Source organism: Cajanus cajan, chromosome 5 (genome assembly GCF_000230855.2).
Source record: "Cajanus cajan strain Asha chromosome 5, NIPB_CcT2T_4, whole genome shotgun sequence".
NCBI lineage: Eukaryota > Viridiplantae > Streptophyta > Magnoliopsida > Fabales > Fabaceae > Cajanus > Cajanus cajan.
This window is the reverse complement of record NC_138521.1, coordinates 11,051,023-11,076,686: the sequence shown is the minus strand read 5'-3', so window position 1 is coordinate 11,076,686 and position 25,664 is coordinate 11,051,023. Positions and strand designations below refer to the sequence as shown.

Below are 25,664 nucleotides of genomic sequence, written 5' to 3'. Positions count from 1 at the left end.
CTCTCTCTAAATTCTCTCTACTTTTCTTAAGAACTGAACTTCTAAGGTTCATGTCTTGAGAAAAACCTTATTACACTCTTTCATAAGTTAAACCAACTTAACTCTAACTAAAACTATATCAACTAACTTAACTCTTAATGATTCCTTAACCCTTAAAGCTATAAAACAATATTAATAACAATATTTCAACAATTAATCACATATAACATATAATTAATTAAATAAGATAAAGTCACATAGTCTTACAATAATTTATTTTTAAAATATTGAAATTAATTCATAAATAAATACGATAAATAAAAAATAATAAATTAGAGAACAAGTTAAGAAAATCTCTAAAAATCCTCTCGTTGAAAAATATCATCTAAAAGCACTACTGCATAAGATAGTTGTTTACAAGGACTGAGATTTAGAAGCCAAATTAAAAATACATTATAGATAAATGGATCAAATTAAGGATATTTCACACGTATAAGGACTAAATTAAAAATGTGTTAAGAGTTTAATAGTGATTCAAATCAATAATATTTATAGGTATAAGAGACTCATTTAATATTGTTTTATATGTAGAGATCAAATTGAAAATTTGCAACATGTATGAGGACTAAATTGAATGTGTAACCTAAATAATAATAAATTTTAAAAAAAATATACGAAGACTTTAATGATTGAAATTTTCACTTAAGGTAATCCAATTAAAAATTTCACGTGGTAGAGAATTCTTTCACGACGAATTTATACCTAATTATCATTCCTTTTTCTTTCTTTCTTTTTTCTAGTAATAAGGAGTACATATAACTCTCATGGCTAAGATTTTTGTACCTATCAAAATGATTTATAAATAAATATAATAACAAATTGGACAACCGCATCAACCATCAAGTAACCTTTAGATGTCCATCTGAGAAAAGAAAAAGAAAGAAAGATTCGATTAATCATATAACTTTATGCATGCTTTTAGAATCACTTACACATATAGTTTGTTTCTTTTAACAACAATCTTTAATATATGAAATCCAATGTGTGGAAGGTTGATCTAGAAAGCTTTTAACATCAATCATGAATGTGATGGTTAGTCTGAGTTTTTTTTTTTTATTTTTCAATTCATTTCTTGTTCTTAATAAGGCAGCCTAGGCTTTATATGTAAAAACAAATTAAGACAAATGCACTTGACTGGTTGTATGTTCATCCATAGGGAATGGAGAAGATAGACTAGTACAAAGCTTGAACTTATTTATCTTTAATTAGGACGAGTGGTTGAAAAAATAGGAGCACATAAAAACAATTTTTTTTAATATGATTTGTTTTTAATCTTTTAAATTGAGTTTTTATCAATGGATTAATTTTCCTGTGTGCGCAATCGTTTCCAATTCCAGTTAGGTTGTCCTGAAAGGGGTTGTCGATTGAGGAAAATGAAATGAGGATAAAAGAACCCATGAATATAATTGACATAGAAACAAAACGAAATATGAACTTTATACCAAGTAATCTTCATTTTTTACCCCCCACTAAATTAAATTGTACGGAATAAAAGCAATTAAAAAAGTAAATAATGTTTTAATTCCTGTAACATGCAGACATTTCGGTTTTGGTCTTTACAACAACAAACTTCGGTTTTATTTTCTGAAGAAAAAAAAATCGAATGATATAACAATTGAGTCGAATAATTTTGTATGCTACGAGTTATGAAGGAGAGTAAGAAAAAAGACTTTGATATATTACCAATTAATCATGTCTTATATATAACTTACAAATATTTAATTATTTCATTCCACTTTTAATTAGAAATTAAACATTTATATAATAATGCTAGAATTTTATTTCATTGCATATTTTTACTTATAAATTAGGATAAATTATAATGACACTCTTTAAAACATCATTAAATTATGTGCACACCTCTTGTTATTTTTATCATTATACTAACTTTTTTAATTATCTAACAAATATTAAGCTAACAATCCTTAGATATTACACAAACTTCTCTATATTATTTGAAAGAAATTACTGCATTTCCCCCAATAAGATTGTTTTAAAAAAACTTTAAAAAAAAACCTATATACATACAATAGACATTACACATTGAAAATGATATATTTCTTACCTGGTAAATTATAATTTTCTCTAAAAAAATTATAACGTAACTTTTATATTTAAACTTTTTTTTTTAATCTTTCCCTTTCTAATGTTACTCCATCTTGTATAAAAATATTATTAAATAATACCAAAGTAATAAATTCAAAAACATAATTTCAAAACAAAATCTTAAGATATTTAAAACCATTTTGATTGAAAAGAAACTATCAAACTATAAGCTAGTTAATAAAGCAAAACTCATTTTTATTTTATTTTATAATAAATTCAATTCAATCATCTAATGAAACTTGCATAACTAATACTCGGTTCAATTGATGTTGCAATTAGTTATTAAGTCTCAAGGTTTCGAATTTAAGTCTTGAACTTAATATAAAAAAATCAATGCTTAAAGAGATAACCTTAATGCAATCAAAGTCTCATGAGAGATTAGTTTCCAACAAAGTTGAAGGATAATCTTGTCAATACCATAGTGCAAAAAAAAAAAGTATGAAGCCTGCATATCACTTTCTGTTTTTGCAAACGGTCAAAACTGGAATATCATTCTCATTTTTTATAAGGTCAAAACTTCAAATGTTTTACCTTAAGAAAATTGATAGAAAAAAGAGAATGAAATTGAACTACACTAAATGTTCCTTATACTTCTATGGATAAAAATAAATTACAAAATCTTCCCTTCAGTCGGAATTAGAATCTGGGTCTCCATCCACAATATCAGGAAAACTATCTCCATCGTCCAGTGAATTGTCCTGGCCAAATTTTAAAGCAAATTCCTCCAAAATACTAGAGCCTGAGGTTCTTTGCCCAAAACTATTACTCTGAAAAGCTAATCCAAAGTCTTTATTAACCGAGCTTCCTTGTCCTGATTCCATGTGACTGGCTTCATTATGAGGAAGAGTGCTTTCTGAAACAATCTTCTCGTTGTTATCATCAGCTACATCACTGTGAGTTTTGGCCTCGGGGATGTTTGTGGTGCAAGAGACAGATTCCTGAAATTGTACCACAGATTCTCCCGGTTGATCTGACTTCAAATTGATTTCATCCTCAACAGTTTTCATTTCAACATCTGCACAAGTGGCAGTCTCAGACACCATCTCAGCTCTCTCCAGTAAATTGGAGTCAAGGACTTCAGGATCATTAGCTATGCAATCTTCAGAAGGCTCTGGGGTGTGTTTTGTATTTTTAGCCAATGACACATCAGCTTCATTGCCATTTTCAAACCATCTAGCACACAGATCATCATCATAGTCAGGAGGAGCTTGTGGAAAACCATATGGAGTATGGTCATTCCGGCCAAAATATTCATGTTGGAGATTACTATTAGCTTCACCAAAAGAATGGTTATTTGCATAGGCATAATCAACTAAAGGAAGTGCCCTAGGATGTATAAGCACTTCCAAGGTTAACAGAGCATGGAGACAGAACTCAGCTAGTTTTGTTCCAGTTTGTTGCTTCCCTGCAAATAAGGATTCCATGTTGTTCAAGCAAACAGGAATATAAAAATGAAATTTCATGAAATCGTAGGTAAAAGGTTTACATGGTTATCACACAGTCATATCAGGAACTTAAAATGCTATTTTATATTTGATCATTCTATATTCAATAATAAAATTAAAAATAAAAGGGCAGTGGATATTTATGTTGACAGGAATTTAAAATCTCGTATTTAGACAAATAAAGCCCAATATTTTACAACCTGATGAAATACCATACTGATACCAAAATAAATAACAAAAGAAATTCAAATAGATATATAGAGAAGTACCTCTACGGAAAAGTTCAAGGCCCTGGGCTAAATATGGAGGTCGTACCCTAGCAAATGAAAGAAAAGATACCAACAGAGCACGCAATGCAGCAAGCTGCAAGTCTGTGGCAGTTGCAGCAGGTTCCTTTTGTTGAAACATACTTGTTTCTTCACTAACTGGTCCTTCCTTAAAAGAATCCATTGCTACGACTATCAAAAGGCTATCAACTTTTGATCTCCAGGGTTCGGATTTTAAAGCACCAGCCTGTGAAAAATTATAAAAATTTCATGCAGTTCACTTAAAATTGATAAGACAATTGAGATATAGAGGGTCGCTTTGGTGTCCCCTTAAACTTGGGAAGACAATTTCATCAATGGATTTTAGGAGAAATTTGCATTCCAAAATGTTTCAGGTCAACATTAAGGGAGATACATAACTTAATACGCAGGTGCAGTATTTTACACCATTTAAATTAGAACATCTTTTCCTCATTTTCGATTTTTGGTATGTCATTTTATTTAACATATGTAAACTAGGTAAAAGGGGCCTTAGAATTACATAACAGTTGCATATTGTGAATCATGCCAGATCACTTATACAAGTTTAACAATATTATATACCTGAAATTACTTGTTGAGGGATGAAGTTAAATTTCTAGCTTCTCTGTCGTATTCTGCTTATGGCTGTTTCGAGGGAGTAGCTATCTTGGATATGCAGTTTATACAACAGGCTCACAGTACTTATAGCAGTTTTTCTGATCTTATTTGTATAGTTTCTTGTTTGGAAGATATAATATCCTTAGTTCTGCTATTTGTCTCCAACAAAATACCTTTTTCTTTTTTCATTAAAAAAAATTAACTGTTTTAACAAATAAAAGTCTATCATGTTATAGAAACAACATTCTAAAACCATGGACACAGATAGCAGTGTCCCAACATATCCTCCCACAGACATAATAAAATTCCTTTTTCTTTTTTGATTAAAAGAAATTGACTGTTTGTACAGATAAAAGTGTATCATACTATCATGTTATAGAAACAACATTCCAAAACCATGCCACAAAGATAACAGTGTCCCAACATATCCTCCCACAGAGAGAATACGATGAGTTGATGTCATTATGAATTTATTAAAGGTTGACTCACATGACAATTTGCATAAGAGCATAGGAAAGCATTTACAATTACCAAAATTGAGTTCTGTGAGAATATTAGGATAACCATTGTGTTAGGATTCTAATTCTGTTTGAAGCAACTCTGCCGGGCTTATACTAGTTACATTACACTTGTATTTTACCTAAAATATCTGTGCAAGTGTTACAGGCCACATTTACTTAATTCTTTATGCTGTTTGTATCACAATTACTCAGTCACTACTTAATTCTTTATCCCATTCCATCCCCCTACAATTACAACAAAAACTATGAACAAGAATAGCCATTGAAGGTAGGGAAAGATTGATAAAGAAACAACACCTTAAGTTATTTTATATTAAAGATACTTAGATGCATACATACCACAGTAACAAGAGCCTCTAATGTCTCAAGTGCAGCTATCCTCAGAGAAATTGGAGTCAATGGACAATTCTTGGGAACTTCCACACCCAGACCACCACCTTCATCATGCGCCTGAAGAGAACCATTTGTACTGATGTGCTTCCTTTTTCTATGACCTGGTGGTAACGGTGCTCCAGCAGAGGCATTTAAATTTGAACCATTTAACATGCCACCATTCTTATGCTCAATATTACTTAAATCAGCAAATGCATTGTTAATAACTTCCTGTGCAAGGTATAAAGCCATTCCTGTTCAAGATGACTAATTAATAAAGGCCATTATGTATGGTCAAATTAAATAAAGCCTAAACAAACAGCAAGAAAAGGGAAACAGATGAATTTCCGCATCAAGAAAGATAAGCTGAAAAGGGAAAGAACTGCCCATGCAGCCTACATGGCTACATGTAAAGTTGTTGAAATAATCTATTGCAAAAACACAAATGATAGATATCTATCAATAAATAAAACAGTATTACATATAATCAGAGGTAGGATGATGACAGCAGAGAGAGACCATGAAACTATGACTAAATACACTTAACATCAGGCCTTTCTCTTTCCTCCTTTCATTTTCACTTCCTCTCCCATTCTCTACCTTTTTTGTATCCTTAATGGGAAAATTCTACAAAGGAATTCTTAGTAAATGTGTGCTTCACTAAGTGTATGCAAACCCAATTTTCAATGATTTTGAATACTTGATTATGTAAATACGACTTCGATTAAAATTAAGTTTGAAGTGACTTATTTTGAAACCTTTTATCTCAAAAGCAAGCTTGTAATATAATTTGGTAGTGTTTGACTCAACTTTTGTTGGGTTTTCCTCCTCCTTAAAAGAAGTTTGCCTCAAAAAAAAATTTCAAAAAGGCTACAAAAAAATCCTCTACAAAAGCTAATTGGAAGAGATTATTCTTTTAAGAGAAAGCCAAAAAAAGTTGAGTCAAGAACCACCTTAGTATAAAATCTTCAACTCTGCACCTTCTCAAAAGCTACATTTTTTTTGCTTTTAGTCAAACATGCTTTTAGGAGCAAAAGCAATTTTAATTAAAAACAACCAAACATCATTTTTTCCCAGAGTCACGCATTCTTCTAATCTGACTCTGGACTCCCCCAGCATTTTCCCAAGTATGCTATTAGTGATGTTCAAAGTGGTTAACAAGGAAACGTTGATGGATGAGAAATGTGGGACGTAAAATATAAAAATAAGGTGATCCAATGCACAAGGCTCTCGCTTGGTAGGGTATGAAGAAGGTAGATTGTACACAGTTTTACCCCCAAAAGCAGCTGAGATTTGAACCAGTGACCTCTAAATTAGAAGGCAAACAAACCTTACCATTGTGCCAAGGCTCTTCGTCTAGGAGAGTATAATATATCTTCCCAAAAAAAAACTAAAAAAATGTAGTAAGGGAGTATGTAAAGAATAATATAAAAAACACATTCCAATTCACAAACTTCTTTGCTACAAGATAAAATCATTGTAAGCAGAAAAGCAATTCAATTGAGAAATTTCATGTACCAACACCCATGGTTAAGAGCAAATTCTTTGCGACTGAATAGACCTTAATCCTTATATCTGGCAGCTCACATGTTTTGAAGTACTTTGTAACAATGCGCACAATATAGGCAGCATGTGGTAATAGTTGACTGCAATACAAATATTGGCAATAAGTAGAATTATACACTCGTGCAAGAAATAAATACATGAAAAGTATATTCAAGGAAAGAATATGGAAGTGACACATAGAAACAAGATCAGAACACCATAACAATGCAAGGTAAGCTCTTAGATGATAGAAGACACATTATGACAGAGATCACTAATAATGGCCTTAAAATAAAAATATATAAATAAACAAACACTATTCTAAAATGTCAAGGTTTCAAGAATGTTACATTTAATTTACAAAACACTCAACCTCATTTCTTTTTTCTGTTAAGCCTATTTTTCTTATGAATGGAGAGGAAAGGCAATCATGTAATCGTACCTGCCCATGGCCTTTATGATAGCAGTAAGCAATTCCAGGCTACTCAAGTGCAAAACTGGAAGTTCTGAACAAATGTTCTCTTGCTGCTTGGCAGTCATGAATGGCAATGACATTTGTGGCAAAGAGCCATTTACCATCAGAATCCTCTCAACAAGGGCCAATAACAGGCGAACAGGCACATTTACCTAACAATGTCAAGTTGCATTTTGTCATTGTTCTCTCAGACTAAGAATACACAGAACTGACAATCAATTATAGTTGTAGGAACACAAATTGGATAAACTAAACAATACCTTAACAGGGTATGAATTTGTAAGCATCATGCGACAGCCAAACATAAGTGTAGAGACATTAGACATCAGTGATTGCTCAGACGTGTTTGATGCCTTGTTACGAACTTCATCTGCTAATACATAGCCTCCTAGCGGTGATGGAGGATGTTTACCAGGCCAAAACAACAACCTAGTAACCATGTTCCGCATGGTTTCTGTAACACAAGGAAAAAGATAGTCACAAACTGCTTTCAATACTGACTGTAATAAAACAGATAATACCAATATCTACCTTCTTCCAGACCATGAAAGGCTAAATTTAATTGATCATTTATTAACATCAAAATTTTCTGCATCATCACAGACCAGCTTTCTTCATCCCCTTTTGATTTTGGAAGCAGTGCGAGGCAATGTGCGAGTTTCTAAATGTACCCAAGCAGACAACAGAGAACATCAGATTTAGATCACGTGGGTATTTTTTTTATGTACAGAAACATTTCCACACAAAACTAAGAATTCAACATTAAGTACAAGGCATTCTTTTAAAATAGGAAAAATAATAGAATAAAAAAACATAAATATACTCCTAGCATGTTCGATACTGACTAAGCAAAATGTGGCTGCTGGTAGAATTTTTTTCTGTGTTTGGAAGTTGTATATTAAAAAATGGAATGGAACTTGTAGAATATAAATTTAAAATAACAAATTAATACCTTCTGATATAATGTATAAAATAAGATAAAAGGAAAAGGTGAAATTATTTTTTAAGCAAAACGTGGCTGCTGCAGACATACAAAGACAGACAGACAAACAGTCCCCTTTCATCTCTTCTTATACCAACAATCCAAACATACACCAGAGAAAGGCTCTTTGAAATTTGATGAGCACATTACCTTCAACATATCAAGACTGCATCCTCCAGACAAAAGTTTTAAAGCAATAGCAGATTCAACCTGCATAAATTCAAAACATTCATCAGAATGTGACTACAGCATCAAGGGAACTTGAATGGTATCCTCTACATTTTCCCTCATAAGAGCAACAAACAAACTGTTATCAATCACATGCAAACATGTAATGCTCATTATCTTGTTTCAACCATGCAGAGATAGAGACACACCAAAGAGTATTGACTAGAATAAGAAAATTAGTGTCAATACAAGTAGTGTATATGCAAAAGCAAACTGTAAAAGCATCAATGTCCCAATTATGCAAACCTTAGACACGTGTGCATCCCTAGTATGATTTATGGCTCATTTTTAAGATTATTAAAGCAAACATAAATTAATATACTAGGAAATAAAACCTGATCTGAACCATTTAATAAACAAAATCATATCCTAAGTTTTTTTTTTTATTGAGAAAGAGTAAAAATACAAAGGGGTGACAATTAAAAAAATTCTCTACAGCTAAAAAACTGCGGAAAAAAAAAGAGAAAAGAACATAAACCAAGTGTATGATGCATGTAGCACACCATAACAATCTCTCTGAATAGATCTACAGCATGTCAACATGTACCAAACTAATGATAAATAATAAGTCACAGTTAACTCCCACAAACTTCATCAATCTAGGAGTAATAGGAAGATAGTAATTAAGTCATGACATGAAAGATGATGGCGATATTAAAAGAAAGGGAACATATCAAAATTACCATTTGAGTTTGAAGTTCTCACTTTGGTAAAAGAAATATTAGAGGAGGTAGTGCATTTATAAAAGAAACAAAGTTCTAATCATGCATACAGGAAATAAGGACTTGCAAAAAGGGAAGGAGAAGCTTACACTTTCATAATGATTCCGAATAGAAAATGGGAATGAAGTTATTATGGTACATAACAAATGAACTGCAGCATCCTGCATTCACCACAATTCAAATAATAAAAAAAGTTGTAAGCAAAAAAAAAAAAAAAAAGATACTTTCGTCCAAAGAAATAGCAGGTAGGGTCTATCGTGAAGAGCACTCAGAATATCTTATATTTAAAGATTTATCCGCATTAAGCAAAACCTTTTTATCTTCCAAATTTTGCTACTAACATAAGACATTTTCAGCTCCTGGCAATAACCAATTACGATAGTTTAGTTATTTTATCTGATCACATTATTTATGCAATACGTGACGAACTGAATGAATCCGTCCATCAACATATACTGTACATATATAATGCTTCCCATATAATCATTTAAAATGCAATTGCAATTCTAAGAACTGCCAAAACCAACTTCAACCCAAGAATTTCTCCCTCAATTATTATTTAAGAACTTACCCATACTGCCTCTGAGTTCTCATCATTCAACATCTTCAAAGTAGGCTGAACAACTTTCACAGCACAGGAAGATGAATCTTTCTTGATCTTTGGATATCCACTTAACCTATTTTGCAACAAAGAGTTAGTACAGGTAGCTGCCAGCTATTTTTATGAAGACGCTACAGATCTCACAAGCAGCAACAGGACTAAGACAAAGGCTCCAAGATTGTTTTAATTTGATTTAGAATGATAACACCAATAAGTGGCAGAAAATAGTCCACAAAATAAATGTAAGAAATATTTAAATATTAAGACTAAATGCATATTTACAGTAATTTTGTTTCTATAGAAATCCTGGGACTCATATAATTCAGAAATTAGTAAGCAGTTAAGTAAATGGAATGTCAAATTTAAGCAACTTCATAGGAATACTCATTGTTGTCAAACCCGTAAGTTGAATTGCAGACTTGGATGAGTTTAGGTTCATAAATCATGTCAACCCTAACAAACAACTTGCCTAAACTCTGTTGGGATCAGATAAACACGGTCAAACTAGTGATTCCACAGTCAAGTTAGAGAGTTTACTAAATGTCTGACATCAGAAGGTCAAGGTGCTTAAGCAATACAGATGCACAGCCCAGTTTTAAAACTAGGAGAAATGGCCCTAAAAATAAGACTGATATTGGGTTGAGACATGGGGCATGGAATGTTATTTTATTTTATTAATTTATGGTATTACATTTACTATGATTAATTTTTTCAATATTAATTTTTGAATTAAGTAAACTCTTAGAAGTTTAAAAGTCAAGTTTATTGTTGGAAATCCACCTCGATTACAGTCACCCCTAGCTTACCTTAGTTGCAGCCACTTTGAAGGACGTCTTAATTGTAGCTTCAAGGATGATAGTTTAGTCACACATCGATTAGAGGGGACTTAAATAAGTCTTATAGAGCTCAAACACCCCTCACCTAACAAGCCGATTTTATATAGTTGAGTTATAAACCCTCCATAAGTTTAGGCAGACTCAAGTTTGGCAAACTTGCCCTCATCCCATTGAGTATAATTCATGCACAGATATGAGTAATTAATTACTGGCAATATATGTAGCTACCACAAAACAGCTTTCAGACAAACACAGAGATAGGGATAAATTTATAGCAAGGGATTCAATTTAACAGCATCAAGCATGACTATTCTACATTGCACACCCAATAATTGTACCAATTAATAGGAAACTCTTTTGGTAGGATAAGAAATATCTAACCTTACAAATAAATCAGACATTGAAGCACAAGCAGCTACCCTCACTAAATGACAATCTGCTGGTGACTGTTTTAAGTAAAGATCAAGGAACACATCACAATTGTGCATAACAAAAGTAAAAAACTCACTTCAGAGATTTGAACAAAGATGCATGTAAACACATAAAAACAAGGGCATCTACGTTTGAGCGCACATGTAATTTAAAAGATTCAAATGGAAGTCCAAGAAGAAAATAAACACATTGTATCACATAAATGATGTTTAACATATTAGTGATATATCACATATAAAAATAATGTCCTTATCCAATACAAGAAAAGAAGCTTCTTCACAAACTCTAAAATGGATTAAAAAAAAGAATAAGCACATTGAGTAATTCCAAAAGGCATCATATAAAGATAGATTGCTGATTTACAAATTCCTGGAGGAATGTCTTACTGTAATGGTATCATCCATATAATACACAAAAAAAGAATTCCAGATATTTTATATCTTTCTCTTTGAATGAGATATCAATTCCAATGACAGTTTCATTAGATATCTTACAACTAGAATCCATCTCTTTTCCTATCCAGATCATCCACCAATGCAAACCCCAATTAGATTCACACACAACATACTTTTCATTTATTGAGAAAACCCAAATACTCTCTTTCAAAGTTCGAACACAGTAAATATAAAAGGAATGATATAGATTTTCATAAACAACAAATTACGTAGCACACACCATATCATTAAGTTCAAACAATGTCCATGTCCATTACATTAAGTTCTCCTTAGAGCACCAGCTTTGGCTCGTGCCTTAAAACATATGCAGGATAACATGCAAAATACAACAGCTAGAAAGCATCACTAAGGTCTAAGGACCTGTTTGGATAAATTTCTACAGAACCCTTCTAACTGGAAAAAAAAAAAAAAAAAGAAAGAAAGAAAAAATGAAATAAGCTTCTCCATAAGCTAAAATCAACTTAAATTGTAGAAGCTCCCTCGTATACCCTCTCCAAATATTACAAATTAGCTTGTGCAAAAGCTAGTTTTAGCTCAAGGAAAAGCTTGTTTCATTTTTCTTTCTTATTTTTTTTCGCCCAGAATTGCTTCCGAAGATGTTTCTGCTCTAAATTCATCAACTACCCTTAACAACAGCATATCTGCAGTGAATAATGGAAAATTCAAGAGGGCACTCGATACCTGTAGAAAAGGCAGCAACTTTTGGAACCAAAGAGAGTAAGATTCTAGGAAACGCTCAGAACTGCATTCCTCACAAGTAACCCCCAGCAGAGAGATCCCCGCCCAGCATTTATCTGGCTACAAAACAAAAACAACAAAAACGCACCCATCTCAAATATACCATTAAAAAAAAAGTATAAAAAAATTTGAATAGTTCGTTATTGTTGGTGTGTTTTACCACAGTGGTGGAGATGAGGGAGTAAATGCGGTCGAGCCAGGAAGCGAACGCGGATTTCCACGCTTGAGCGTGTTTGTGGGGCGTGGATTGTGCGAAGGACTCGGAGAGGAGAGAGTGCGTTTTGATGAGGGAGAGGAGGTTGGAGAGATTGGAAGGGTTGGAAAAGGGGGTGCTGTCGTCGGGAAGGTGGTCTCTGATGAGGGAGAGAAGCAAGCGGGGTTTGAACGCAACGTCGTACATGTTCTCGAAGTGATCGAAGACCGCCATTGCAGAGAACAACGATGCCTTCTTCTTCTTCTTCTTCTTCTTCTTCTTCCTCTTCGCGGCGGAAACACCTTAGTTAGGGGTTTATGAAGGTGTTTGTCTCGCTTGCTCTACTGGGACCTCTGAGCCAACCAAAAAATCTAAGAAATCAAAAAATTATTTATTCATTCATTAGGTCATAATAAAATAGGATTAATATTACTATCTTTTATTTCCAATACTAAAGATTAAGACAATAATAAGTATCAAATATAAATTAAACTTAAATGTTTTTTTTTTATAAAGATAGAAAAGATTACAAAGATGATGGTAATAATGATTGAGCTAGGCCCTCATACTTCTAACTATCTCAGCTTCTCCCCACCCAACCACTAGAATTAGCCAAGTGATTAACTTAAATGTGTTTGGAGTTCTTTGTTTAGAATAATTTATTTTTTTAAAATTTAAAATTTTTGTTTTTAATTCTTATAATTTTTAAAAAAATTATTTTAACTCTTCAATTCATCAATAATATATCTAAAAGTGACAGGAATAATTATATAGAGTTAATGTGACATTTTTACTAAGAGATAAATCAGTAGATAGATTTTATACGACAGAATTTGACAAATTTTCTAATAAAATATGAATACAAATATTAAATCAAAATATTTTGAAATTGCAAAATTAAAAAGACTAATTTTAAATTTGAGAGATTAAAAATAAATTTACTTTAAATTTGAGAGACTAAAATTATATTTAAGTCTATAAATTATCATGAGTCTATTTATATTTCACCCTTGTGAGTACACAACATTTGTATATTAGGAGTGTAATTTTAATCAATTATTGTATTATTAATAACACTTTATTAAACATAAATGTTATCATGTTATTATTAAATTATAATTTATATTATAATTTTAATATGTTTTTATTCTATGTAAAATAAGTTATTTTTTATTTTGGTCTCTATAAAAAGAATTTATCTCTTTAACATTGAAATTGTTGTTTTTAGTGTCTATTATTTTTTTATCTTTGTTAATTACTTTTGTGTTTATTGTATGTTCAAGTGATCATTCTTAGTAATACTCATAATTGTATTTGATGCCATGTTAGTATGTAACACTTCTAGTTTTTTTTTAATTTTTAAAACAAATATTAGTTATTTACCTTCAAATGAATATTAAGGACCAATAATAGTGACTTTAGGTTTTAGAGGATAAAAATCAAAAAAAAAAATTATAAGGACTAAAATCAAAATTTGCTCATATTTTAGGAACAAAAACAACAACTCTAAATTTTAGAAAATAAAAAATAATGAAAAAAACTTATAGAGACTAAAATCAAAACACGTTTATTGTACAAGAACTAAAATTATATTTAAATCTTATATTAGTTTTAAATGTTTGTGTTGAATTTTTTTAAAGATTTAAATAGTAGAAAAGTAATCAAATTATTCACATTTTAAAAAGTATATATTTTGTTGATTTTAATTGATTTATATGAATGAGATGTTAAATAATTTTAAATTAATATAAAATATGTATATATGGTGCAAGTGAAAGATACTTTCAATTGAACGATGAATTTTAAAAATTATTATTATTTAATTGAAAGTTATTGAAAAATATAATCGATACTCAATCTCTATTATTACTATAAGATAAATGTAATGGATATTTCTTTGACTTTGTATGGCTTTTTTTCATATGTTGGTCACACACAATCCTCTTATGCCAAATAGGTTACTCGATGTGTATGTGTATACATGCAAATTGATTAATTAAAATCATCAAAAAAATTCATAATCTTAAGATTATTAATAAAAAAGGAGAAGAAATTTATGTATAACAAATATATATAAATTTTGTAATTGTTTCGATGTGTATGTGTAATACATGCAAATTGATTAATTAAAGTCATAAGAAAATTCATAATCTTATTTGTAGGTCTAACTCAATAGTAGTATTAAATTTGATTTTTAGAGGTAATGACCTTTTGCACCCTCATGCATAGGAACATATATAAAGGGCGACAAATAGAGTACTTTAATGAGCAAAAGATAAATAATTGTACCTTAAACTATTTGAAAGGTGACATTAATACTACACATAAAGTTGTACCTCAATAAAGAAAAAAGAAAGAATTAAATAGATATAATATAAGAATGACCACTATATAAAGCAATTTTAAAGTAGCATTCTAGTCTAGGAGACTCACACATATATAATAATATTCCAAATGTTTTTTTGTTTTCCAATTTAATTTGAGTAAGGCATGTTTTAGATGGCAAATTTAAAATTTATTCATTTTTTTTATTACCTATACAAAGTGTATTTTGTAACGATCCCTCTTGATCGTTATATTTCGTGGAATCATCAACTAATAGCGAAAAATCTACTCTTAAAGTCATACATTTGTAAATATCTAGATATGTACTATATAACATATGCATATATAAGTAAAAACATATATAGAAATATAAATAATATAAGTACAATCATCCAATAAGAGTCAAATATATGACCTAAGCATCAGCTAAGCATAACTATACAACTACCACAAAAAGGGTAGTACAAACATCCAAAATCACCATTATCGGCCTCCACTATAGTCCTCTACAATCTATTTTGATTTTGCTCTCATACCAAGTATAAACGTTGCAGTCCACACCACATGAAAACAAGTAAGGGTAAGCTAGATTCAAAAGAGAAAGTAAGTATAGAAATAAAAACATTTATACTACTCACCCACATGTAAACCTTCAAACCAACAACACAAGGTTCACATCATACAACAATCCTTAGAACAACAATCCATTTGAAAGTTACACACCAAATAATCAAACTCACACAAAGTAAATATCATACAATAAGATATTCAACCAATGCATACATTTTACTAATGTGTCATCACACATTCACCTACAAAGATCACCTAATATACATGAGCAGTCCAAATGACTTTACCTTACCAAATCAACCCTTATCACTTTCATGTCATATGCGCCTGCTGGATCCACAACTAAAATGGAATAACCTAACCATAGATAACCCTAACCGTTTTCACTACTTCTCATTTTAGGATCTTTATTTTTAGTACTGTTAGGTGTTCAACCTCGTCAAAGACTAAGCTCGAATACTAAACTATAGACAAAAGAAAGACACTAACAGGGGGTTTGAATAGTGTTACTCAAATACTCGCATTTTTTCACAAAGCAATGAAGTAGTAGTGTAACGGATAGGAGAAAGCAAAACGAAACAAAGAACAAACTTAGAGATTTTACTAGTTCGTCTCAACCACTAAGACTATGTCCAATTCTTGATCCAATTAGATCAAATTCCATTATCTTATAAAAGATACAAGTATTATTTACCAAGTCACTTTTGGCTCAACCTTAAGTATTTTTTGACTTGCATTTTCAAGCAACTACCTAAGTATTCATTTTACACAAAACCTCTTCAGGCTTCAATATCGAGTATTCTTTTACAGAGAAACATTTTCAAGCTCAAACCCAATAACACAAAGTTATAAAAGGTTTACAGAGTTGTTTCGTCTTCCTTTCAAGATATGATACAACAAGTTAAGTACAAAGTTGATTATAGAAAGAATGAAAAAATAATATTCCATTTTTGGATTGTTGTCATATCTTTCTAAACTTCAAACTTCCTTATATAAGACTTTAATAAAAATGACCATTGCAAATTTTTGAGCTTCTCCCTCATAGCTTGCTTTCTTTGTCTTCAATAAAAATTACCTAAGTATTCATTTTACACAAAACCTATTCAGGCTTCAATATCAAGTATTCTTTTATAGAGAAGCATTTTCAAGTTCAAACCTAATAACTCAATGTTATAAAAGGTTTACAGAGTTGCTTCGTCTTCCTTTCAATATGTGATACAACAAGTTAAGTACAAAGTTGATTATAGAAAGAATGAAAAAATAATATTCCATTTTTGTTGTCATATCTTTCTAAACTTCAAACTTCCTTATATAAGACTTCAATAAAAATTGATCGTTGCAAATTCTTGAGTTTCTCTCTCATGGATTGTTTTCTTTGTCTTCACAATTTGCTTCTTGAGGAGAGAAATATTTATTGGTGTAATAAATGTTTGCATTAAATACATACATCAAATTGTCACTTCTTATCTAATCGAAGAAGTTAGTTATCACCTTTTGGGTACCAAGTAGGTAGTCATGCGTGTGTCAAGATGTTGTAGTGATGAAATGACTTTTGATAGTAACTTTTCGTGTTTGTAAGGATTTGTTTGCCTTTTTCTAATGCAAAACATGTATTTTTTTTCCTTTTTGTAAAATGTTGATATCAAGTGAGTATTTTTAAATACGATATATTAAGGAAACATTCAGGCATAATCAATTTATTGTTTAGAGATTGTAAATGATCAAGATTTAATGCATATGTCTTTTTATGACTAAGGGTTCATATTAGTCAATATCAAAGTTGTTTTAATGCAACTTTCATCTTATATAAGTATTCGTCTTGCTGACGGATTGCTTCTTAGAAGGTTCGTCTTAGTTGTTTTAAAAACTCTATATTGTTGATTAAGAACTTCTTTATTTGTTAACATCAAAACTTAAAACTTGAGGAATTTAAGATTGTCTTTTAACCTATCATTCATTACTCATGCTATTTCAATTTATTCAATCCTTTGGGTTCCCACAGGAACCCTTAAACAATCACAAATTCATGATCACATAGGCAATAATAGATATTACAAATGTGACTACTTATTTATCATACTCAGAGCACATCAAAACAATCACACAATACCAATTCACAAGTCATAATCTAGCTTGGGATTTCCTTGTCATGCATTATGCACAACAAAACGAGATTTAAGGTCAATCCCGCTACCCATAAATAACCCACACCCCTCCCACTTACCTCGATGGAGGCCAAATGTTGGGTGTGGATCTCCAAAGTTGTCTTTAACTACCTTTGATTCTCTCTCCTTAATGATAAACATGATGAAAACGTCCAAAAATAATGTTGTAACTCAAAACATTTTTCTTCAACTGTAGACCTCCTTCGGACAATTCAACCATTGAAAATGAATAATCACATTCTACGAACCTATTGTTAAAAAATTAGCTTGATCCAACGATAAACAAATCTTCGGTTGTAATTCAAAAATCATTGCCTAGTAGATATCTGAATTAGACAATGATTTTTTTCACTTCTCTTTGTTTTGCTACTGTTCTTTTTCCTCTTCAGATGACAAAAACGTGAAATTTAAAATATGAGAGATAACCCTAATTTATTATTTTATATATAAGAAAACCCTAAAATTTATAACATGCATTTAGCCCATTAGTAAAAACAATTTTAATATAATTAATTACTCATCTCTTATAATTAAATATTAATTAATTTCAAAATATTCTTTCTTAGATAATAAAATAAAATATTTTCAATTACCCACCACTAAATCTTTTATATTCCAATTAGATAATTATTTTAAAACCTTTATTAATTTATTTTGAAAATTTTGAAATATTACATAACCTAAATAAAAAATGGATGTATAGTTGTTTCATGTACTTCGAGAAGAAAATCAATGTACGAACTTTCTTATAAATTTTAGAGCATCAAAGTGAGCATTTGATTGCGTGTTCGTATTTGATGCAAAAATTGGAAACTATTAAAAATAATTTTATTTTAAACATAAATATTTGATGTGAGTCCTTAATAACATAAAATAATAAATATAATATTAGTAACTATTCGATAATAGATGTTGAATATATAAGTAATTACCAATGTTATGACAATTACATTATATATCGTTTATTATTACCATACACTAAAGAAAACCCTAGACCAATATAGTATTATTTAGCCAACTTGATAAATATGATTGGAACGAAATGAAGTTTACAAAAGAAAAATCCATTCAAAAACAACTTTTTAAATTAAATAAAAAACCCTAAAAGCACGTGGACTATGTCACAACTTATGATCATAACTCTACATGGTTTGGTCATGCACCTTCGTGTGAAATGATCGTCACCTTAAACAAGATGCGGTTGTTCTACATTCTTGTACTTTGGTTTGGTATACAATTTGTGTGGATAATGCCCAAATTTCACCAGTCTACTATGAAAAAACAAAAACAGAAAATTGACACCTGATCCAATAGCACTCGCATTAGCCAAGGGTAAAATGGATATTTCACAGAAACTTAGGGCTCAATAAAAATTAAGAGGTGGCAACTGGCATCGGCATTAGAAGAAAAGAGAATTTTGGGTTTTGCTGTTTTTTTTAACAGTGAAAGAAGAGAGAGAAAAAACACAAGGGAGCAACGAAGGAAAATTAGTTTGTTCCAGAACTGAATCCAAAGATCTTCTATTTACGTGCTTATGTGAGGACCCAAATCTTCTTCTTCTTCTTTTCTTCTTCTTCTTCTTCTTCTTCTTCTTCTTCCACTGTTTGGATCTTCACTTTTCGAGGTTTCATTGCTCTTTCATGGGTCAATTCCAATTTTCACGCAGTTTTTCCCGCGCAAAAAAATGGTTCCTCTTTTCTCAACAATCTCGAGTACCCTTTTGCTAATTGTGGCCTTTTTCGCTTAAACAATTTCAATTTTGCGCAGCTTCCGCGGAAATTTTTGTTGGGTGGTCGAAGGTCGAGAAGGTTCCAGATTGGCGTGGTTGCGTGGGTTTGGTTCGCGAGAATTCGGAAGGGGTTTTTTGTTTCCTACGAAACCCATAATTCGCCATACTTCATGTGAGTTTTCTTCACTGGTTCGATTCCTTTACGAGTTGTTTGTTTGCTTGCTTGTTTGTTTACTTACGTAATGAAGGTTTGTATCTTTTGGGGTGTGCTTGTGTATGGTGGAGACTTGGAGTATTCTTCACAACGACACTTTTTGATTAGCTTTTGAATTCGTTGGTTTTTTTTTTTTTTTTTTTTTTTTTTGGAACGTTACGTATGAATTTTAATAATCTGGAAGTTGAAAAGTGTGAGAGAATGGGGATTAGAAAACGAATTTTGGCTGAAAACAAGCAAATTATTGAAAATTGTTTGAGATTAGTTAAGTGTTTCAAAATTCATATTGGTTTGTGTGAGTTGCAGTGTTTTCTTTCTGGGATTTTTTCCCCTAATTCATTTTGTCCTCTTTTGAGGACTAACAATAACATGTTGTCAAGGTGGTGGTTAGGTAAATCCTTCTTATAATTGGTGGCTCTAGGGTTTGAATTCTTGACGTTTCTTGTAAAATTTGTGCATACTTCCTCTGCAGGTCATGATTGAGTTTTCCCTTTTTTGAAAGCAGAAACTTTTATCTTTTCAAAGCCTAACCAATCAAGTTTTGTCACCCTATTGAATAAAAAGGGAAAAACATGAATTTGAGTTATTAGTTTAAGCGAAATGAATCTAGTTACAACTAATCATCTAAGTTTTAAGCATGGTAGTCAATAGTGCACTATAAAGGCACGCTATAGTGGCAATAACTGCAAAAACAACGACTTTTCAGGCACTATACGGGATTCAAATAGGGGAGTGATTTTCAATCATTAGTCGTGGCCATAACGGCAAAAATAACTGCTTTTCGCGCGCTGTTGTAACAGCTTTACCAAGATATAAACTTCAAAACCCCATTTTTTAATCCGTAATAAGCTCTGTTTTGACACCTCTATTCCTTCACACTTTGCAGGACTATTTTTAATCCTGTGTTCTGTTCTTTCTTCTTCCTATAGACTTCCTAATTCAAGTCTTCCTTATTTTTTAAATCTAATTTGTTATGTCCTTTTTCTATTAATTTCACCAACATATTTCATTTTTTACTCCATAATGGTGATTGTGTCTGTAAACTGTGACTTATTATTTATCAAGATTTTCTTTAATATTTTTTTCCTGTTTTGAGTATTTATGTGTAGTATAAATGATTTGCTTTGTATATTATAATTATAATGATATTTAAAATAGTGGTCATCCCACTTTTTGCTAACCTGCTATAGTGTTTTTAGAGTTAGGCACTACAGTGAGGCGTTTTGAAATTTGCCCTCAGAACACCTTTTTTTGGGGGTGCGGGGGGGAGCAAAGTTGAGATTTCTTTTCCCCTTTTGAGAAATTAAAAAATCCCTAATTTGGTGATGATTTCATGAGCGATGTGGGATTCTCTGGCAAGATTTTCTGACCTTTGGTTTTTGAAATATTAAATTTGCAGAAATAGGGGAAAAAAAAGATGAACTAGCAAAGAGAACAATTATGTGTGCGTTCTCTACTTGCAGATTATTGTGGGCATAGAATAATCTTTCCTGTTGGACTTGTTCTAGGAACACTTTTAGTCAATTGATGTCACACTTTTATTTTAGGGTTTGTGACTCAGATTATATGGTGTTTTGTTCGAATGCTAGGTTTCCTAAATATCTTGCAGGCCTCAATTTTTTAAATCTCATTAATAGTGTGGGTGTAAAATATCCATTCCTGATAGACTTGTACCGGATATGCTTCTTGGTCAATCTTATTTAACTTTTAGGGTTTGTGATACAAGTAAAATGTTTCTGAAATGTCTTAGTAGCCTACTTCGAGTAATTTACCAGAGGATAATTTGATTACTGTTGAGCTATGATGCACCGATACGATACGCGTATCGGATACGACACGTATCCGATACGGCGATACGATTATTTAAAAATATATAGGATACGACACTTGTAAGATACGTGTTCATCAAGGACCAATAGTTTTATGTTTCTATATTAAACATGTTTAAATATCTTATTTAGCCGTAATGGATATTTCATAATTTTTCAAAAATTTGAACACTTTATTGATATATATCACTAATAAGTATCGGTGAAGTATATGAAAGTATCAAAATTGAATAAAATTTTTATAATATTTTTAAAGGCTAGGATACTTCATTGACACGTATCGGTGAAGTATCCAAGAGTATCGTGTCGGATACGTATCGGATACGGATACGTGAAGCAAATTGAAGTATCCGTGCTTCATAGCTGTTGAGATATGAAGAGACATGGTATACTTCATTGTGTTCCTAATAAGTTTTAAAAAGTTCTTTTAGTTTATGACAAGTTACAACACTTTTGAATTTTTATGCTAATCTCTTTTAGACTGCTGTGATGGTAAAGTGGTAACTAGTAGGATTCGTGGTTGTTCACCTCCTAAGCCATACATAATATTTGTCGTTTTGCAAAAGAAGGAAAAAAAAAGGTTCTACAATAAGTGTAATTCGTTTTTGGACTGCATGGGTGATAGGTGAACAGTTTAATAGGTCATTCATGAACATTGACTTTGGATATGATACAAGAAAGAATAGTGACTGTCCATTAGCTGGCATGGCAACTCTGGGCATCTTATTAATCATTTCAAATTATATCCATGTTATGAGTTTTTCTGCCAGTGGCTGCCACTTCCTGTTACAAATGTAAAATTCCACAGTGCATGCATTGTTTTTAGAGCGATGGGGCAACTCTGGTTGTACTTTCCCTATTTTTTTCTTCTATATTTTTATTAAAAAGATCCCTGGCCTTACATGCAGAACCTATACGCATTTTGATATCTTGCGAATATGTTTTCATTTGACATTCATTGATGAGATACCTTGTGTTATGTAATTGACTTTTTGCAGTTGATTTTGGTTCAACGGCTCATGAAAGATTGACTCATGGATCCTGAAGGAAAAAAGTTTGGAGGAGGTATAAAATTTGTTACATTAGTGTTGTACATTTTCTATGTTATAGTTGTTATTTTATACAAATCATTGTTGTCTAATATTGTATTATTCACATATTATATATGCTAATCCTGATTTTCTATCTGCATGGCATTGACCATATTTGTTATCCAATTGATGATACTTGGTTAATTTTTTAGTCAGTTAATATTCTTAACTTGAATGATATCTTCTTTTGCTCCTATAGCAGAATTTTAACTTTGACAATTAGTGCCAGGAAAGGGATAATATATTAAGTAATCAGACTGAATTTTTGTTAGACTTATGATATAAAATAGTAAAAATTCTTTGTACTCCAATTATACTAATAAGCCGGGTTGATAAGATGACAGTGACAGATTTGTAAGGCTGAAGGATAGCATGAGGGTGAATTATTTCCAGCTACAATTTTTTGTGAAATTGGTGTTTCTTACTAATTAGTATTATACTATTGGCATTGACATATAGATTTGTCATACATTTTTCTCTTTTAAGCTTAAACTTGATTTCAACATGCTCATTATATATTTTTGTACAAGGATGATAAACCATTTATTTTACTCTACTCTTCAACTTTGGTACGTAACAGCTTTATGTGTGAACCTGCATAGAAAAAATGTTATATTTACAGGAACTCATAATTTGCTATTAATATTTTTGTAAGTGCTTAAATTTGATTATTTTCTGGTATATGGCTGAATTTATTGGATAAAAAGAAATTGGAAAATATTGAAATAAAATGCTATAAGCATGTTCAGGATTTTGAGTTATACAATGGAAATTACCCTGCGAGCATCCCTTTTTTAAAAAAATTAAAGTAAGTTTTTGTTTGTTTATTTTTGTTCAATATTAACAGTGTTTTTTGTTCCATCAGGACCAAGGGAATTGACAAGTGCTGTGGATCTAATAAGTCATTTCAAATTAATACCCCACTATGAGTTTTTCTGCAAGAGGTCACTCCCTGTGTCAATTGCGGACACACACTACCTTCACAATGTTGTAGGAGACACAGAAATAAGAAAAGGAGATGGGATGCAATTGGATCAACTTATTCAGAATACATCTTCCTACAGAGATACTAATGCTCGCATACAGCCTTTTGATCTAGATGTCCTCAAGGAAACCTTTCAACTCAGGGAAACGGCTCCCATTGATTTGCCTGCTGTAAGAAATTCTGTGATTTGATTATACTTAATTTTCTTTCTTGCTGAAATTAATTGATATGCTATCACTTTTTTCTTCTAAAAAGATAGTTGAACGTGTTTTTTTTTTTTTTTTTTTAATATATACATGAACTTATTCCTTTTTCTTTTTTCCTAATAGGCAGAGAAAGGGATTCCAACTATTGCAGGAAAATCAAAAGGTGAGAATAAAGAGAAGGAGAAGAAGCATAAGAAGCACAAAGACAAGGACAAGGAGCATAAGAAGCACAAGCATCGTCATAAGGACCGTAGCAAAGACAAGGACAAGGACAAAAAGAAAGATAAAAGTGGGCATCGTGATTCCGGTGCTGATCACTCGAAGAAACACCATGAAAAGGTTGAGAAGTTTTTGATGACTGCATCCACATTGTTCACATCGAGAGTAAAAAGTGTTCTAAAAGTCCTTTCATGCCATAACATTGCGAATTAACTCTACATATTGACTTTATGAATTTTGTTGCGCTGATGATTTTAACCCTCAATTGTTTTGTGACTTAAGTTCTGATGATGGACATACTATTTGGACATGTTGCAGGCGTTTAGTTCTATTTATTAATCTTTTGTTAACTCACTATATTTCAGAAAAGGAAGCATGATGGAGATGATGATGTTAATCATGTGCACAAACACAAAAAGAGTAAGGTAATAAAGGAAAGAAATTTTATCTCGGGATAACCTTTCAATTGTTTTTTTTCTCTCTTTTATACACACCTGATGATTCTTTTAATGAACTTCTCTGTGAATTTCTTAATTTCATTGCAGCATAAGAGCTCAAAAATTGATCAATTGGGGGCAATTAAGGTTGCTGGCTAAAATGGTTTCACACAGTAGTTCACTTCTTTTCCTTAATTGGTTGTTGTCATTTGTTAAAAATTTGGAGGGGTGTTTCAATTGACATTATCAGATTTCTTGAGGTACTTCATTATATTTGTCACAATCTTAAATTTATCTTCAGGCATTGTAGACAGCTTAGTAATATGTAGTAATAACAATGTGTTCTATTTTCTTGCAGGGTAGCTAGTGATCTGACTAATGATTATCATGATGGTGAATTCACCTGATGTAGGAAAGGGATGCAGGTAAAATTTGATGAAGATAAACTTTTTTTCTTTTGTACAATAACAATTACCTTATACACTTGCCAGTGATTTGCAAAACTTTGGTCTTCTTTTTCCCAGTCTATTGGCGCACTGGATATCTCAACATGTATGCATTGTTTTGATCTTAAAAAATAATTTGTAGTGTTCTAAACTAATTAATAGCTTAAACTAGAGCTAATAGCTTCTTGTTTAGGATAACTAGCTATGGGGGCTATGTACATTGATTGCGTTCCCCCATATAATGTAATGTATGCCTTAACCTCTAGCATTTCCACTATTTGTGTGTGTTGAGTATGGTTACACTACAATCAAATACAAGGTTCATCAATTACCTTTGAATGAGATGGGATGAGACGTGCCTCTCCAAGAAATGGCTAGTGTTAACTCACTACATTTTAGTTAGTGTTTTATGCCATAGCAACATTTTTGTACTGCAAAAGATCCTCTACCCACAACAGGACTAAGGATGTAGACATATCTTCACTGATTAGTGATCATATATTTTATTGTATAGGTCTCAAATATCTTGATAATGTTGTATATATTCTAATAAAATTTGTATTTGCTATGAAAATAATATTGTGCTAAGAATGTTTTTATGAAGTTATATTATTTTTAAAAATGTTTCAGAATTTTGTATAATTCCTGATTATAATGTGAGGTAATAATTAATGGTAAACTATTGGATTTGATAAGTAGTTATAATTAATTTGTCTTGATATAGATATATTATTTCTTTATTTTCAAAAAAGGAAATGTTAGGAATAATTTACCTATTTTATTAATTGGAAATGATTTCATTTCTAAATTTGTTTTTATAAGTTTAGTATTTGATGTTTTACCAAAAAAAAAT

The 25,664-nt window shown here is 31.3% G+C and overlaps 2 protein-coding genes across 3 annotated transcripts; one reads left to right on the top strand and one right to left on the bottom strand.

Annotated features, from left to right (window-relative positions):
- Positions 1-2,567: 2,567 nt before the first annotated feature.
- LOC109808151 (proline-, glutamic acid/leucine-rich protein) lies at positions 2,568-12,963 on the bottom strand. Its single transcript, XM_020371021.3, has 13 exons — positions 12,563-12,963; positions 12,346-12,462; positions 11,159-11,223; positions 9,912-10,017; positions 9,430-9,501; positions 8,541-8,600; positions 7,940-8,069; positions 7,669-7,862; positions 7,376-7,560; positions 6,907-7,034; positions 5,356-5,642; positions 3,860-4,103; positions 2,568-3,550 (listed from the first exon to the last, which is right to left on the bottom strand). The coding sequence occupies exons 1-13, from the start codon at positions 12,827-12,829 to the stop codon at positions 2,772-2,774; spliced, it is 2,634 nt and encodes an 877-aa protein (XP_020226610.1). The 5' UTR covers positions 12,830-12,963; the 3' UTR covers positions 2,568-2,771.
- A 6,072-nt stretch (positions 12,964-19,035) lies between these two features.
- On the top strand, positions 19,036-25,344 carry LOC109808296 (mediator of RNA polymerase II transcription subunit 19a). 2 transcript variants are annotated; one of them, XM_020371227.3, is made up of 9 exons: positions 19,036-19,191; positions 19,423-19,556; positions 22,426-22,492; positions 23,384-23,673; positions 23,833-24,048; positions 24,294-24,353; positions 24,474-24,625; positions 24,724-24,790; positions 24,890-25,344. In XM_020371227.3, the coding sequence occupies exons 3-7, from the start codon at positions 22,462-22,464 to the stop codon at positions 24,522-24,524; spliced, it is 648 nt and encodes a 215-aa protein (XP_020226816.1). In that variant the 5' UTR covers positions 19,036-19,191; positions 19,423-19,556; positions 22,426-22,461; the 3' UTR covers positions 24,525-24,625; positions 24,724-24,790; positions 24,890-25,344. The 2 variants fall into 2 exon arrangements, with proteins under 2 accessions (XP_020226816.1, XP_020226814.1); XM_020371225.3 differs by having other exon boundaries at positions 24,724-25,344.
- The last annotated feature ends 320 nt before the right edge of the window (positions 25,345-25,664 follow it).

What these genes read in the sequence shown, in the direction of transcription:
- LOC109808151 (XM_020371021.3), bottom strand. Translation starts at nt 12,829, where the DNA reads ATGGCGGTCTTCGATCACTTCGAGAACATGTACGACGTTGCGTTCAAA. An exon ending in ATGTCTGATTTATTTGTAAG is followed by an intron (nt 10,018 to 11,158) that starts GTTAGATATTTC and finishes GTTGCAAAATAG; the next exon opens with GTTAAGTGGATATCCAAAGA. An exon ending in GCTCTTAACCATGGGTGTTG is followed by an intron (nt 5,643 to 6,906) that starts GTACATGAAATT and finishes CATCTTGAACAG; the next exon opens with GAATGGCTTTATACCTTGCA.
- LOC109808296 (XM_020371227.3), top strand. Translation starts at nt 22,462, where the DNA reads ATGGATCCTGAAGGAAAAAAGTTTGGAGGAG. An exon ending in CGAAGAAACACCATGAAAAG is followed by an intron (nt 24,049 to 24,293) that starts GTTGAGAAGTTT and finishes ACTATATTTCAG; the next exon opens with AAAAGGAAGCATGATGGAGA. An exon ending in ACAAACACAAAAAGAGTAAG is followed by an intron (nt 24,354 to 24,473) that starts GTAATAAAGGAA and finishes ATTTCATTGCAG; the next exon opens with CATAAGAGCTCAAAAATTGA.